We start from the raw sequence: 18,198 nt of genomic DNA, 5'->3' as shown, positions 1-18,198 counted from the left end.
GGTTATTGTTACCTTTGGCACGAGAGAAGGTGGACCAACAGCTTAGGAATTTGCCAGTACACTCACACATTTTATAGAAACATACAACCAAAATGATTCAGAAGCTATTTTCTATAGTGACGGATGCACGTACCAGAATTGAAACACAGTAATTAGTAATGCACAGGCTCATCTCGCCAATCAGAAACACATTACAATAGTGCAAAAATTTCTGGAGAAAGGTCACACTCAAATGGAGTGTAATTCTATGTACTCCACCATAGAAAGGAAGTTAAAGAAACAGACCATTTATACTCCTGCTGCTTATGTAGGAGTTTGTACTAACGCAAGACAAAGTCCTAGACCTTATGCCGTCTATTATTTGGACCACACATTTTTCAAGTCCTATGATAAACTCACGTTTTATTCGTCTATTCGGCCAAGATCCAAAATTGGGGATCCAACAGTGACTGATATTTGGTGTCTTAAGTACGATCCCTCTGGAATAATGGTATATAAATTGAAACTCAGCAATACATGGGAACCACTTCCAAGAAGGATGTCAAACATATCCAGCTCATTTACAGTGCCCCCTCCCTACAGTTCACCACTAAAGATCAGTGCAGAAAAGTTTACGCATTTGCAACAACTAAAGCTGGTCCTTCCTAAGGATGTGCATTCATTTTATGACACACTACCTCACATTTGTAATGAGAGAACATGTCTGTGCCTAAAATAATGCAGCCGAAAATAAACTTGTTTACAGCCACCTATGACTGTGATAGTAGCAATAATAGTAACAATAATAAATGTTAATAAACTGGACAGATGTTTATAGTAATAAAAGTTTTATTAAAGCTAACAACATTGGTTCTATGTTTTTTAAACACTTTAATTTATTAACATCCAGATTCTAATATTTTGATCAATATCTGTAACAATGTATCCTTACAGATGTTTCATAATACACATATAATGCAAAGTTTAAGTAAGTATTTTTTAAAACAAATTAAACATTCATTCATTTCAGTTCTTAACCGTGCACTTGTTACATGCCTCTTATCTCCATCACTTCCAAAAAAATAACTGTGGAAACCTTGTAACTCCAAAAACCGGCAGACAATTTGAAGTCTGAGGCACCGAGCGAGTTTCTGGCCTGAAGACCACAACAGCATTATTTGTATTACCAAATTCTCCTGGTTTGTAGGCAAACTTCTGACCTCACACAGTACAAATAAACAAGGTTGCACCGCAACTAGAAGCAGCTTGAGCACACGCACTGTCCTCCTCGGTACACTGTACGAGGACACTGAATTCACATCACGTTTGTGGCTGCTTCTCAAATACGAACATCACGACACTTGAGCTTTTTCTGCGGGAGCCGTGTCCTTGCCATCTTCCGCCTCATTTTTCACGTCTGCATCTACAGAGTCCTGCTTGCTGTCCTCCTCATCTAAGATAACTAACTCAACATTGCCCAATCCGAGATACGCTTTATTCTTCAAGGCTCGGATGGCTTCGAGACTCCGATTGTCGACTAAATAGACCAGAGTCTGGCCCGACGAATCGGATTTCGCACTAACGTTCCTCCACGTCCTGGTCTCTAGAGTCTTGTTTTGAGTGCTGAGCATCAACAAGATCTTTTTGGGGTCTGTCTTGGCAAACAACTTTGGTGTCTTAAATAGTACCTTAGTCCCTCGTGCGACTTCCCCCTTAGGCTTTACACAGAGCTTCGCACCGTCCCACGGCTTCAGCAGGGGCACAGTTCTCTCCAGCCACTGCTTTGTCTGCTCGTTGGCACACGTAAGGACGAGAACACCCTGGGAATTGTTAGAATTGTAAAACTGTGGAAAACACCCGTCCTCGAGAGGTTTGAGAGCGTCTACGAGTGCTTCTCTGATTTTTTCGATTTCACGTGCTGAACATTTTCGCTCGGAATCTGGTGTTATCAACATATTCTGTTTGTACAGCGCTTCATCTTCAGTCACCTTTCCTTCTGCAACTGTTGGCGTACTGTCAGCTTTCGGAACCTGCTTTTGTACTTTCGACGTATTCTTCTTCTTAACTGTGTGTCGTCGGTCGGATCTTATTTCTCTAGCAGCTAATCTTAATTTTTGAGACTCGAGTTTCCGGTCTGAAGCAGATTTCTTCACTTGTGTCTTCCCTACTCTTCCTGAAGATGAGCGCCCAGCACCTATATTGAAAGAACAAAAAATTATAATCAGATTACCTACACAGCAAACTGTAGTCCCAGGCATGTCAGGAACAACAACTTGTGTTTCTTAAATAAATGCTATTTTTATACTAGAAAAGGTGACTGCATTTGAAATAAATTATTGTATGTGAAAGCTTAAACCTTACTATACTTTTCACTAAAATTTCCACCCATAGTAAGACTTTTTAGGTTTCAAGCTTCCTTGAGATGACAGTATCATCCACAAACAGCCTACAGATCTTACAACATTATCTACAGAATTATTTATTTGAGGTACTTCTGAATTTTTTCCCTGTTCTCAGATGGTAAAGCTAAGGACAATGAGCCAATTTCAATTCCTTAGTCATTATTCTTTCCTTCCTGTCCTCCTCCATTTTCTCACTGTGTTTTTCCTTCCTTTCTTCTGACCATTTCAGACCAACTGTTTCACTCTCCTACCTCAGAATCCATTCATATTTACTCTTTGCTAAATACTTTTTTACTTCTGGGTCCAACGTCTTGTTTACTTCTTATCCTACAAATATTTAAAGAACTTTTTGGTTAATCCACTGTCTTGCATTTGATACAAATGTCCAAAAAATATCAGTTTTCTTTTTATCTTTTTTTGTATTTTCTATGTTTTGATGAATTTCAGCTTACTTCATAATTTCCAGCCTTCCATAGTTTTCTATGGGCCTAATAAAGGATGTGCAGCAAACGAGCCCCCAGCTTAAAAATTTAATATCTGAGATTGGCAGACCAGTGAATGAACTGTATGCTTATTGTGAAAGCGGCAAGACTTTTAAACAGAAGTTTTGAAATAGTTCAAAAAGCTGATAACAGATGGTGTTGTAATCACAAGACGTACTGCCTATAAACAATACACTACACTCAGCGTGATCAGTTCCACCATTGAAACAAGAAAGGAGGTTCGTGTACAGAAGGAGGAGGTTGAAATTGTATATATCATTCAACAGTGAGTTTTCTGGTACTGTGTCCACAGTTTAAAACACAGTCCTACAGCAATAAAGTGTAGTTTTCAAACACAATTAATGTTCCAAAAGGATCAGTTGCTGAGACAAGTTGGTGAAACCATTCACAAGCTCTTGCCAAATTCCAACTGACAGGCAGAGTGGCTGACAATCTAGCTAATGTTGGCTCCAAGAAAACCGTATGTACTCCTGAAAATATCGCCACGGTTTCTGGAATTATTTTCAGCACAATCCAAGGAAATCCATCCAAAGAGTTGCAGCAGAGGGTCTGAAGTGTTCCAGCATGCAGAAAATACTGAGACCAAGCCTACAAACACTTCCGTTTAAAATCAAAAGCCATCAGGCCATATCTGTATGAGATGTGCGACAGAGGGATTTGTGAACCGAATTCTCACACCGATTGATATCGAAGAATTTGATGTTGGCTGCTTGTGGTTCACAGATGAAGCACATTTCCACCTGAATGAAGCCGAAGGAACAAAACATGTTATTTTGAGGTTCCAAATATCCCCATTTGTGTGAAGCAAAACCACTGTATCCTCCCAAAGTTACTGTTTGGCTTGTGGTATGCAGGCATTGCTGGCACTTTTTATGCAAGTTACAGCTAGTGAATTTTACATTGCAACTTTGCATAAATTTACTGTCATACAGCTAGGAACAACTAGGCACCGAGAGGTTCATGCAATATAGGGCCAGATTACATCACACCAAACAGGTATTTTGCTTTCTTGATGAATATTTCGCAAATAGAGTCACTGTGTCGGATTATTGTACATTTACTAGCCAGGGATGGATTAGCCTACATATGTGCCCAATGTTACTCCTTTTGTGGGACACATTGAAAGAAACCATTTATAGGTAACATCCCACAAGACTCGAAAGGCTAGAAATGGTGGTCTGTTTGTCATCTGAATCCATTTTTCATTTGCACCACCTCTAGTCTGCAAGTGGTGGAGATTTTGAAATGATTGTGATGCGACTGCAAGGTCTGCTTGCGTAGTAGGAGTTTAATTATACACATGGACACTGTAAGAAATGAACAGTGTACAGCACCATCTATTAGCAGGTTTTTCGCTACTTCAAAACATTATGTATAACATTCTTACAGCTTTCAAACAAAAGAAACCATTTGTTGCATTCTTCTATTGATCTTAGTTTTCGAGATATTTAATGTTGAAATCAGGGACTTCTTCGCTGGACACCATGTATTTTCCTGATTATTTGCCTTTCTAGTGTTTCTTATTTATCTAAATTATAGTTTAATGCTAGACATTCCCTTCCATATAGACACTCTGGTTTCACTACTGTATTGCAATCCCTTATGTTTGCAATTTTAGACAGGTACCTTTTGCTATGAAAATCTTTAGTTATTCCGTGTGCCCCTCTCATGTGTTTTTCCTCTCTAGCAGCTTTTTCCAGCCATTTTCTCAGATCATGTCCCCATGATATTTAAATGTTTTAACTTTATCTTTTTGGCCAATATCTATTTTCAAAAATTTCAGTCAGTTGTTAATAATTGTTACAAATCCATTCATTACTGGTGAAATCTTACATTCCTTCAGTTTTTCATTCCAAATTCTCACGGTCTTTTCTAGATCACGATTAAAAAGAATGGGGATTAGACATAACCTTCCCATATATTTGTTTATTTCGACGGACTGACACATTTCTCTCATAAATTTAACTTTAGATACTGTGTCTGTGTTTCATGAAACAGATTTGCCAATTTAAACTATTTAAACTTTACACCAAATTCTTGGATTATTTTATCTATAGTTTCTCCATTAAACAAATCAAAGGCCTTTTTGAAATCAACAAACATTACTACACTGTCTTCTGAATACAGTAATCTGTGGCGAATGACTGGCTTTAGAATAAATATTTGTACAGAAGAGGCTCTGTAATTCTAAAACCACCTTGATATTTAACAGAATAACTCTCCAGTGCTGTGTCTACTGCATTTTGTACAATCTCTGAAAATAGTTCCCATACAACTGGTATAAAAGAAATTTCTCTGTTGTTAACATATTGTTTATTGCTTCTTATGTAGTGGAAGTATTAAGGCTCTCTTTTATTTCTGGTAGAGATTATTTAAAAATCCTTGAAATTACTTTTAGACCTGTTGATTGTGCCGAGTTCTATATTCTAAGAAATCCTGAATCCAATTAGAAATCTGGTTCAATAATCAGTAAGTGATCTCTGTTTGCAGAGTCCATGTTGATTTTTATAGAGGGGACTTTTGGTCTCCAAAAAGGCCACTATGCATGTATTAAACATGCAGACTGATAGCACCAATATATGTCTTAAATTGTGTGCCTATGCTCCTCTGACAATCCTTTTTGAAAATGGATGTGGTCTGCACTTTTTCCAATCTCACACCTACTTATTTCCCACAGTACATTCCGCAGTCTGGGAAGACTACATAATACTATGTGGCTGTCATTCACAGGAGTAAATGACAGGAAATGTTAAAGATGAAACACTATTACAGTAACACAGGCAGACTTATAAATATCTCTTGAAGCACTTCATATATCACAGTAATATTAAAAACATTATAGTTTTTGAACATTTTCCCTGATATATGTTACAATGAGACCCCTCTTACCTCCTGAGCCTCGTAATTTTGGGCTTGAAGACCGATGCTTCTCTCTATCCCTTCCTGCTGGTACTCTGTAGAAAAAATAATTCACCTTTAAGTATGGATCAAGAATGAGTCACAATGCAATTCATTCTTGTAACAAAAATGCTTAAGAATGAAAACTGTGACCCAAAATTCCAACGTGCTGAACAAATGTATTCTTCAACATACAGAACAACACACACACACACACACACACACACACACACACACACACACACACACACACACACACACACACACAAATGCTTCAGAAATTATACAAGACAGGATCTGTAACAGAAAACTATTTCACTTTACTTTTATTGTGTAATCAGTACCCAATATTAACTCGTGAGAGGGAAAAATATTTTGCTGCATCATTTTCCCTTGAGTGCCATGAATCTACAACATATCCATCTGTACATACACCTAGACAGGAGAGAAGAGGCAAGCATTCTAACAGACCTCCTGTCACTGACAACAAGAGAAAAAATAATGTTAGAAATCACATCAAAATGTTTCCAATGTACACATCACATTATAGTAAAATGCAGAATCCCAACAAGTCCTACATAACCTCTGTTAACATGATTGCTGGAATGTACCGCTTGTATTGTGAATATCTTAAAAATACAGATGAAGTCCCAGTGAAACAACATGTGTACAAAACCATTTTAAACATGGAATATAATGTTGGTTTTAAATTGCCGTCAAATGATACATGTCATATTTGTGATTCTTATAAGTCATGTAATAACACCAAAACCACAGACATCAAACTACACTTTGAGAAAGCTAAAGCTGCAAATAGTGCTCTGAAAAGTGACTCAAATCAGTAAAAACAGGATGGTAGCGACGCACTCATTTTGTGCGTGGACTTAAAACAAGCACTGCCAACACCATATATTTCGATGGAAACAGTTTTTTATAGGGGACAACTTTGGACATATAATTTCTGTATTCAACACCGTAGTGATAAGAAGGCAATGATGTGTGTCTGGTCTGAGAATGTTGCATCTAGAGGGGCTGAAGAAGTAGCCAGCTGTGTTTTAAAGGCTTTAAACATGGTGAAGGAAGAACGTCATCAAAGGCTCATCATTTATTCTTATTTCTGTATTGGACGAAATAAAAGCTATATTATCCTAGGTCTGTGGTTGTACCTCCTAGATAAAAAATGTAGATGACTCCTTGTCTGTGTCATCTATAATGAACAGTAGCGGCAAACATAACGTTACTGTTGATAAAAAGTGCAGACATCAGAAATACAATGGTGTTTAGATTAGTGAGTGGTGAACATTCTATATATTCACACAACCAGACTGAGAAACCTGTGCAAGTTAGTTTACAGAAGTACCGTGGACAATTTACAAAGCCTGTAAACTGCCAATTAGTTCCCAAGTATCCAAATGGACATCAAATTACGGCAGCAAATTTCAAGGACCCTGTAAGTGTTTCACCAATTAGGTTTGCGAGTTTAGACAAAATTCTCAAATTATTTTATCTATAGATTCTCTGTCAAGAGAATCAAAAGCCTTTTTGAAATCCACAAACATAACTAAAATGCCCTTTGAATTAAATAATTTGTGGCAAATTACTGACTTGAGATTAAATATTTGTTCTGAGCATGACCTTCCGTTCCTAAAACCACCTTTATATTCACTTAAATGACTGTCTTGTGTTGTTTCTATTCTTCTTAATAAAATCCTGGAAAATGCTTTATACACTACTGGCAGTAAAGAGATTCCTCTGTAGTTATTTACATCCTGTTTATTACCTTTTTTTATGGAGTGTGTGTATCAAGGTAATTTTTCATTCCTCTGAGACTCTCTCTGTTTTCCACATTTCTTCAAAGAGTAAATTTAGCTCGTTTGCTAAATTGGGCAAAGCCCAGTTCAAAGTTCAGCTGTAATAAAATCTTCTCCAGTAGCTCTGTTGTTTTGAGGGTTTCAATTATTTCTTTAATTTCTTCTATAGTTGGTGGTAAGTCTTCCTCCAAATGATTATTAAATGCATCTGCTACTTGTGACCCATCATTTATGGCTCTTCCATTCTACTGAATAGTGATGTTATCCTATTCAAACGACTGCCATTCGGGTGTGCATCCGCCCCTGCATTGTTTCAGCAATATCTACAAACTGTTTGTGCGTCGGTCCCTACTGCAGCAAATTATCTGGACGATATTGTGATCTCTGGAAAGGCGGAAGAAGAACATTTGGCCAATCTCAGAACATTATTTCAGTCTTGCGACAAAATGGTCTTCGCTTACGGAAGGACAAATGTGTGTTTTTTGCTTGGGACTTGCCATACTTGGGCCATGTACTCAATGCCCAAGGCATACATCCCAGTCCCACGCACCTTCGTGCCATACAAGACTTACCGTCGCCACAGAATTTGAAGCAGCTACAGAGTGTGCTGGGAAAAATCAACTATTATCGTAAATATATTCCACACGCCTCTTCCATTTCAGCTCCGCTTCATCGCTTACACCGTAAGGGTGTTCCGTTCGTCTGGACGACAGAATGCAAATGCGCCTTTAGCCAGTTGAAATCGGCGTTGCTTTCCAATACTTGCCTTACGCCATTCAATCCCCAGAAGCCTCTCTTGTTGATGGTGGATGCATCGGATTTCGGGATCGGTGCTGTGCTTGTGCATGAAGATGGATCGCACGATCGCCCTATTGCCTTTGCGTCCAAATTGCTCTTGTCTGCTCAAAGAAATTATTCACAGATAGAGAAAGAAGCATTGGCTCTTGTATTTGGTGTTACAAAGTTTCATGATTTCTTGTATGGTCGTCACTTTACCACAAACCTTTGAAACGCTTTTTCATCCAACCATGCCTGTACCTCCACGTATAGCGCAGAAATTCATTCGCTGGTCTATATTCCTCTCACAGTACCGTTACGATATCTTGTATCGGACCACTGCTAAGCATGGAAACGCCGGTGCGTTGTCCCACTTGCCTGTTGCTGAGGATAGGGCATTCGATTCCTCCGAACTTGCTTGCATGTTCATTGATGGGGAAACCGATGATGTGGTCGAGTCGTTTCAGACTGATTTTCATCGGGTAGCTACAGCCACATCTGCCGCCCCTGTCCTTGCTCTCGTTCTGTGTTTTGTTGCTACGCAATGGCCATTGTCAAAGTCACGGATCGGGGACCCGTTGGTTTACCGATTTTTTGCTCACAAGTAGAGACTTTTTGTACGACGTGGGGTTTTGCTGTTGCGTTCTGATAATGATCAGTCCAGGTTCGTGGTACCACATTTGTTACAGTCCTCTATCTTACAGCTTCTCCACCAAGGACATTGGGGTATAGTGAGAACGAAACAACTTGCTCGTCAGCACTGTACTTGGTTCGGAATCGATGCCGCGATTACGAATATGTGCTCTTCTTGCATGGTGTGTGCCGAACAACAATCAGCAGCACCGCGAAAATTCTTTGCATGGCCAAAATGGTATTCAACATCTGACGTCCGCTCTGTTTTCGCCACAGTCAAACGGTGCTGCTGAACGATTGGTCAGGACTTTCAAATCACAGATGTTGAAGTTAAAAGACTCACATTCTCGAGAGGACGCATTATTGCTCTTTTTGTCCTCGTATCGCTCTCAGCCCCGAGATGGCCGCTCGCCAGCTGAGTTGCTCCACAGTCGCCCTCATCGAACCTTGATGTCTTTGCTCCATCCGCCGCATCAGGTTCCTGTGCAGTGGCAGACACCTGCTTTTGCTCCAGGCGACGTTGTCTACTATCGCCACTATCGACGTTCACGGCGTTGGCTCGAAGGGTGCATTCTTCGCTGCCTCGGACGCGCTATGTATCTGGTTTTGGGGGCCTCTGGTGAGGTGCGTCGTCATTTCAATCAGCTGCGCCTCTGTCGTCGCATGGCATCTGCTGCTCGCAGTCTGCTTTCAGTGACGGTGCCGTCCGGTCAGCGCCCTGGGGACCCTTCTACTGTCTCACCTCAGCCCCAGGTGTTACCGACGCTGCATTCCATTTTGCCCCATGGCGACGCGCTGCCGCCGCCTGTTCTCCCGCTGGCGACGCCCACAGTGGACGCGTCGCTGCAACCGCCGGGCGCCTCCCTGGGTCACGCACCGCCGATCGCTTCCCATGACTGGTTGTCCTCCGACATGGAACTCTTGCCCGCTCTAGACCCCATGTCGTCTTCGCCTGTCGAGTGCCCCGACCCGATGGAGGTTGACCCTTCGGCCCCTCCTGTCTCTCTACAGGCACATACACCGCATGTTGGCATGCACCCTGGTGCAGGTTTTCAGGCATTTCCTCGCTCCCCGCGGTCCGAATGGCAGGGTGTGGGTGGCACAGCCTCGCCTGTTGTTAGGCTCCCTACCTCGTCGCATACTTCAACATGTGGTCCTCCCCATGGCGAGCGGAAGCCTTATTCCACAACCGTATGCCGATTTGCGGGGGAGGAATGTAGTGTCACCGCCAGACACCACACTTGCTAGGTGGTAGCCTTTAAATCGGCCGCGGTCCGGTAGTATACGTCGGACCCGCGTGTCAGCACTATCAGTGATTGCAGACCGAGCGACGCCACACGGCAGGTCTAGAGAGACTTCCTAGCTCTCGCCCCAGTTGTACAGCCGACTTTGCTAGCGATGGTTCACTGACTTCTACGCTCTCATTTGTCGAGACGATAGTTAGCCTAGCCTTCAGCTAGGTCATTTGCTACGACCTAGCAAGGCGTACTATTGATATTGTGAATCATGTACCATAAAGAGCGACGTTCTCCATGAATGGATTAAATTTAAGTATTCCACCAGCTACATCCATTTTTCTCAATTCTAATTCCCTTGTCATGTTCCAGACCTCACGCCAGTCTGCGTGAGCTAAAACGCGTGCATTTCGGCCTCCTTTACTGACACGGTTGGCTCTCCTGCCAACCACAACACTGTAACACACTATTTTATTTATCCTAACTAACTGTGCATCAGGAACAGAGAGAGCATTTGTAATAAGGCAAACAGTTGTTTTCTTACTCAGATTCAGCAAAGAAAACATTATCAATTAAGGTCCTACTGTCTTCATCCACCTGTGTTGGAAAGTTAATTACCAAGATCAAACTGCAGGACCCAAGTAAGGTTCCCATATCACTTTTTTCTATCAGAATACTTTACAAAATCAACACTGAAGTCACCACAGTCTACTAACTGCTTGCTACTGTCTGACAGATAGTATAGTAAGGACTTCAGATTCCTCATAAACAGTTCAAAATTTCACAATGGTGGTCTAGATACCGTTACAATTAAAAGTGACTTATTTTTCAGTATTAATTTATAAATGCACATTCTATGTGCTCATCACTACAAAATCTACTTGTCTCAATGTTTCTGAACTGTTCTGACTTAATATATGTAAAGACTCCTCCTTTCTGCATGAGTAAGCTGCTATAGTGTAACCATTTATGTGTAACTTATCCAACCCTGTGGTTATGCAGTGCTCAGGATGTCTACCTTTTCAGAGTTCTCTAAATATTCTTTCACATCTTTCAAAACATGGTGCTTGAATCCCCATTCTAATCTAAAAAAGGTTCCTCTCAAACACCAGCAACCTTGAGGATAGTCCTAGAAGAGAGGATATCTTGTCTTCACAGCAAAAAGTCACTCCAAACACAGCAGGAAATACATACAGGAGCACAGGAAATGGAAGCCTGTCCTCAAGAAACTAAGTTTCAGTCTCACAGGAAGAAACAGATGAACTGTCACAGATTTGGACGACCTACAAAACAATACTATTCATCACACTGTGTCAAAGTTTGAAGATTGTGGCTTCTCGGTAGTGAGAAGAATTAGAAGGTGAGCAATTATCACCTCTCAACAGATAATTCTGTTACTGACATCTGTATTTGAGATGTGAAGCAAGTCCACAGCACTTCAACAGTTAACAAGTGTGTGTGTGTGTGTGTGTGTGTGTGTGTGTGTGTGTGTGTGTGTGTGTGTGTGTGTTGTGCTTCTATGACATTTCCTCTGCACAACATAGCTAACAGTGGACTCAGTAATATGTAGTATGTGTTAGAACTCTGACAGAATTCTCAAATTTGTGTACACTTACAAGGAGACCATACAACAATTAGATATTTGTAATTTTTTACATTTATAGTATGTGAAATAAAGAACTGAAATATCAACTAGCTAAAGCAATTTGATGTAACTCTACAAAATTATCAAGAAAATCGACCCGGAAATTTTCCGAGCATCTTTAATCCATAATTCGTGGCCTAACTTGCAGATGGGCCACATTGCTTTATGGTATAATGTTCACCTGTGACATGACAGACAGGGTTCGATTCCCAGCTGCTGCAAATTTTCAAACACTGGTGCATGTTCTAAGAGCATTTCTGTGAAATGTTAAATACATAATGATGAAAAAAATTAATCTGTAACGTTTTTGTTAACAATTTTTTTTATAATAGAGTGACAATTAAGAATTTATATTTTGTGTGCAACATGTATTTAGAAATGAGAAGCAGTTGATTTTTTATAAAAAAATGACAATTAGATATGTGTTAATTAGCATACATTGGATGAAGTAGGCATTAGATCTAAGCAGGGAAAAGACAAGAACGGAACCTGAATCAGAACCAACCAGTACTGTGCACTACAAATTTTCTTTTTTTCCCCCATCTTTACATATTTTATGCTTCATGAAACTCCCACAGAAAACACAAAATTGTTAAAAGAAAAACTTGCTCAGCTGGGAATAGAACCTGAGCTGCCCAGATTGTAGGCAAGCTTTCTACTATAGAGCCACGTTACCCATCAACAGAATCTGTCATGAATTACTGAATTTCAAAGTTGATTTTCTCTAGGAATTTTGAGAGTTGCATCAAATTGCTTTGGCTGATTAGTTTGTTAGTTCTGAACTTCACATATCATAAATTTAAAAAAAAAATTACAAAAATCTTATTGCTGTGTGGTCTCCTTGCTAGTACTGTAACCCCATCTGTACTCGTTCAGTTCTCTTGCTACTCAGTCTACTCAAACACAAGTAAGTGGAGGTACCATATTTTGCTCGCATTTATTTAACCCTGCTGTCACACAGAGAACATTCAATCTGGCCATATAATGCACATCCGAAACTTACTCAGTTGCTGTCTATGAGTTACAATTAGAGGCAAGTTTTTCCAACATGTGGAAACAGCAACGTTCATTTGAAAACAATCTGTATAGCTACAAATAAAACATTCCCGTTGCTGTCATGTGCGAAGTACTACAATATTATTTTCTCAGTTGACAAAGAAGCAGTAACAGAGTGACTGGAAAAGTTCTCCATGTAGTGGAAAATACAACACATGTATAATTATTCATATCAGTCCAGCTGAGGGAGTGTTTAGAACAATATAAAATACTTACCTTGCCATTTTTCTGTCTTGAGACATAATTAGGCATGTCACTGCATCATCTGAAATCAGTAAAAGAACAATTATGAGTTGAGGATGACATACTGCAATAATACTACAAACCACAGGTAGCTTTACAGTTTCATACAATAGAAAATGAGCCATCTGACTGGTAAACAGTAACTTACTTCCACTTAAGCACACTTCTAGGCCTATTACACATTCATGATTTGCTTCGAAATAGGAGGCCACTAAAGTTGTTTTGTTTGTTTCTGTACGATATAATAGTAATGGTTGCATGCTCAGCCCAGGATGTGAATAACGAAGTAAATCATATCCTGGAGAGTACAGTTCTAGGTCTACAATTAACAGGCTAACTCTTAATATTGATAAAACACAGTAGCTCCATATTAAAAAAATTCCCTAGGCTAACATTCAGTTCCATCAGCGATGGATTTCTGGCACACGGTAAGCTCTTGTAGAATATACACATTCACCACCTTTTGCAGCCACAGAATGCAGTTACTGCAAGTAGCAATGAATACGTTACCTTGAAACACAGTCAAAACTTGAAAATACTAGACCAAAGTGCAAAAAATTAAATAAATAATATAAGTACAGAATTCAGCACACTTATTACCACCCCTCGCATATTAGCAGTATTGGGTATGTTCCTACTCTATGACGACTCAAACTGATCATTTGAATGTGCAGTAGTCTTAAAAAATCCTTCCCTGTCCTACTGACACAGTGGTGCAACTGTTCTCACTCTGTCTCTCAAATCTACACTACTTAGGAAACTTAAGAACCTCACCTGTGCACCGTTCATTCTGCCTTTATAGTTTTGAAGGGGTGTCTCAACATTCTCAGCCAAGTGGAAGAGTTGGTTTTGACACGACATTGAAATCTGATTTGTATTTCTTACCTCATGTCTACCAAAGCTGCCTTCAATTTTCCAATTAATTTATTATAATCTGTTAAATTTCACTATATGTCTGCCGGGTCCACAAAGTGCAAAATATGACTACATAAATTTAAAGTTTGTTACTTGTTCTATTGTTTCATCATTGCTTGAAATTTTCACTCAACAGATTTTCGCTCCAGTTACAGCCACTGTCTTTGTTTTACTATCCATGATTTCCATGTTGTACATTTCAGAATGTTTCAGAGTTTTTATGCCAAGCTGTAGAATCATCTTTACTTTCCACTACTAAGGTTCAATTAAAACAACTTTGCAGCTGTGGTATCTCAGGTTTTCTCAGTGTGTCTGATTCATGATGTGTTTCCAGGTGTTACATGTAACGGGAAAACTCTTAACACCTGAATAAGACTGCTGGGATGGTTGTTGAGATATTATGCACAAAATGGAAACAACTCAGCACAACACTGGGAAGCACATGATTTACTTTTCAATTTACTTTCAGATGAGCTGAGCGGTAGAGATCAGCCAATCACAGCCTTTCTCAGTCTCTGCGTAACCATGGTGCTTAGTAGGTACATGCAGAGTCTCACAACGTGATACATGTAATATGGATTGGAAGGGGAAAAGTGGGACACAGGGTGATTCATACTAATTGCACAAACCATGTACTAGCAAGCAATACTGCCTACCCCCACCACAGAAATTTGGCAATAGCAAAGTTACATTATTCAAGTCAGTAGGTCACCACTTATAACAATGTTGACTGGAATACACTTAAATTTTGAAGGCAGTATAGGTACAATACACAGGGCAAACAGTTATTCACAACTTTTGCAGAAACCAGACTGCAGTTATAAGATTTGAGCGATACAAAAGAGAACTGGTGATTGAGAAGGAACTAAGACAGATTTGTAACCTCTCTCAGTGTTATTTAACATGTATAGTGAGTAAGTTGATAAAGAAAACTAAGGAGAAATTTAGAATGGGAAATAAAGTTCAAAGAAATAAAATCTTTTGAGGTTTGCCAATGACACTGTAATTCTGTCAGAGAGCAGTGGTCTTTGAAGAACAGATGAACCAACTGCACAGAATGTACTTGTAGTTATATTAAATCTGCTAATGTTGAAAAATTAGGTCTGTAAATGAAGCAGTAGAAGTAGTAAATGAGTTTTGTTTTTTGGGAGGGAAAAAAGACAACATAAAAAGCAGAGTGGTTATAGCACAAAAAGTGTTACTGAAACAGGAGGAATTGGTTAACATCTAATACAATTTTAGATGTTCAGAAGTATTTTTTGAAGGTATTCATCTGTACGGAATTAAAATGTGGATGATAAGCTATTCAGGTGTGAAGAGAATATAAGGTTTCAAAATGTGGTGCTATAGAAAATCTTGACGATTAGTTGGGCAAAACAGTTAATTAAAATGGGACAAAAGAAATTTGTGGCACAATAGGACTAAAAGAAGAGATTCTTTGACAGAAAACATCCTGAGGCATCGAAGAATGGTTGATTTGGCAATGAAGGGAAAAGTGAGAGGTAAAAATAGTGCTGGGAGACCTAGACACGAATGTGGACAGCTGGTTCAAACAGGTGTCAGCTGCAGTAGCTATGCAGAGGACACCCAAAGCAAACATCTTCAGACTGAAGACCACAACACCAAAACAGGTAATCTGTGGGATAATATTTTCAAACTGAAAGAATATTTTTAGTCTGGAAGTCAGCCACTAAGGTCATATGTGGTGTCAATTGACACACACTTCCCACTAATTCACAACCTGTAGATTCTTACACTGGCATCACAGCACATTTGCTCCCTTGTGCCATTTGTGTTCACGAATTCACCTTATTTAAGCAAATCCAAGTCAAAGGAGTAATCTTCATAGTGCCAGTACATATTAACCACTGTTTAAAAAATCGTGCAATCCTCTGCAGCGTACATTTCAAACTGGCTTACGCAAAGTGGAGGCTGTCTTGACAAACCAGAAGTTTTAAAACCCTTTTCACACAGAATATACTGTGAACCACAGACACAGGAAAAAAGGCACATTCTATATCACCAGATGTCTGAAAAGCATTAGACATGCATACTATTTGTCAAAAGTTTCCACTAGCCAGTCTAATTTATGGTTTTGTGGTTAAAACAGGAATTTTGTTTATAATATTCTATCGTATCCCCATTCTGATAATAAAACAATAAGCATATAAAGACGAAGCACCTCTGTTGCATATTCGACTGGTTGTTCGACCACAAAGACACTGATGTGTATCCACAACAAAACTGATGTGCCTTTACCTAAGATGGTTCCATTCGAGTAGATCTCATTTCTTCAGCCTGCAGCGTAGCAATCGATTCACATTAGTTTACAGTACAATGTGTGCATCAGTTCATATGTGTAAAGAGTAAATGTCAAGAGGCCTCGTACTGCACCTGAAATTCACAAGAAGAGCTGGTAGCTCCAATTTCAGTCTCAATAGTGCAATGCTGTCACCATGAACAACGTTTAAAGCAGTGTACAGTAACAAAAAATCCTTTATTATGCAAACAGAGTAACATGAAAGGATTGCAATGGGCACAGCAACATAAAACTTGCAGTATGCAGCAATGGTACAAGGTGTTATTCATGGACGAATCTAAGTCTGAGGTATTTGAAAGGCATGTCGAATGTTTGTTCATTGACTTTGTGGTGAACGTATAAAGAGTAGTGTGTGGCGTCAATGGTGAAGTGTGGTGGAGGGTTGGTCATGGTGTGGGGATAACATGGCTGATAAAGTCCGTAGTCTAATGAGAATTATGTAACCTTAAAGAAGAAAAGACATCACGGGGGTACTGATCAACAATGCAGTTCCACTTAGCAATAGTGTTATTACTTGTGCGTTATTATGCAGCAGGACAGCAATACCAAACATGCTTCTAAATTGTGCAGAGGGTATGTCAGTAGAAAAGACAAATGTAGGGAACTAAAGAATATGATTTGGTGAAGTCAGTCACTTGACTTGATCCCATTTAACTCTTAAGGGATGCACTTGATGGGGAGATGAGAAAACAGAGGTCATTTTATGTTGAAGGTCTGTGGGATAATTTACAGATGCATTGGGCTCCAATATCTGCAAAAACACTACAAAATCTTATCTCCAGAATGACAACAGTTTGTGCAGCTGTTCTGGGGGGGGGGGGGGGGGGGGATGGATGCTTGGAAGTGATTAAAATATAAACCACTACTTAATGATAGAGAGAGAAAATATTTATTTTGTTGGTCTATTTAGTGCTTATGACAAGTTTGTACATTGAAACAAAGTATATAGCTTTTCTTATGGTGACAGAAAACTTTTGTCAGGTAGTGTACTACACTGTAGACTGTTAAAATGTTGAGTCATATGGAATAGTTTCTTAAATATGTGGTCTGATCACACAATCTTTGAACAATACAAGCCAGTGTGCAGCCCTGGATAGAAAATGTTCATCAGAGACAAAGGTAATGTCAGAAGTGTCCTTGGTAGGTATTCTCCATGTCCAAATAGATCTGACAGATAGTACAGCCAGCAATCTGACATTCTTTGATGACACTGGTGTGTATGAGAAAAGTGCACGGCCTTTCAGGACTTGGACAAAATTTCTGTTTTATGCAATGAATGGCAGCTTCCCATAAATCTGATTAGTTGGTTTAATGATTAAAGGGATCAAACTATGAGGTAATCTGTCCCTCCTACCTGGAACAGACAAGTCAACAAAATTACACAGCAAAGAAGGGCCTAGTGCATGGAACCCAATAAAGAAAACTCCAGGTCTACCAAATGTCAAAGCCTAGAGAAAAAAACAAGGGAGAATAAAAGGGGAAGGAAGAAAGGTGCCTCGTTCATGGAGCTGCAGAGGTCTTCCAAAGGGGACATACCCCATCACTAACTAGAGGTACCCCAACCAACAATACTCAGAAAAGAGTAGTGAAATGAACAGGGTGAGAGAAGCATAGGAAAACACGGGAAACACCAAGTGAAACAGAACACACGAGAAGGAGGAAGAAGAGCAAAAGAGCCAATAGGGTGAGGGCTGACACACACCACCGAGCCCAGATAACCACTGCCCAAATTGGGCAGTGGGGGCAACAGGACATCCTACCAACCCCTCAATGGGCCAACA

General features: G+C 39.7%; 1 protein-coding gene across 2 annotated transcripts in view; it reads right to left on the bottom strand.

Annotated features, from left to right (window-relative positions):
* Positions 1 to 810: 810 nt before the first annotated feature.
* The window catches only part of LOC126292102 (uncharacterized), a 28,411-nt gene continuing 11,023 nt past the window's right edge, over positions 811 to 18,198 (bottom strand). For both annotated transcript variants that reach the window (XM_049985930.1, XM_049985929.1), the window contains 3 exons: positions 13,156 to 13,204; positions 5,774 to 5,838; positions 811 to 2,173 (listed from right to left, as the gene is read on the bottom strand). In XM_049985930.1, the coding sequence (XP_049841887.1) occupies positions 1,332 to 2,173; positions 5,774 to 5,838; positions 13,156 to 13,181 (933 nt within the window). In that variant the 5' untranslated portion in view covers positions 13,182 to 13,204 and the 3' untranslated portion in view covers positions 811 to 1,331. The remainder of the gene's footprint in view (positions 2,174 to 5,773; positions 5,839 to 13,155; positions 13,205 to 18,198) is intronic.

Source organism: Schistocerca gregaria, chromosome 9 (assembly GCF_023897955.1).
Source record: "Schistocerca gregaria isolate iqSchGreg1 chromosome 9, iqSchGreg1.2, whole genome shotgun sequence".
Lineage (NCBI taxonomy): Eukaryota > Metazoa > Arthropoda > Insecta > Orthoptera > Acrididae > Schistocerca > Schistocerca gregaria.
Note: the sequence above shows the minus strand (reverse complement) of the source record. Positions and strands in the feature narration are given on the sequence as shown.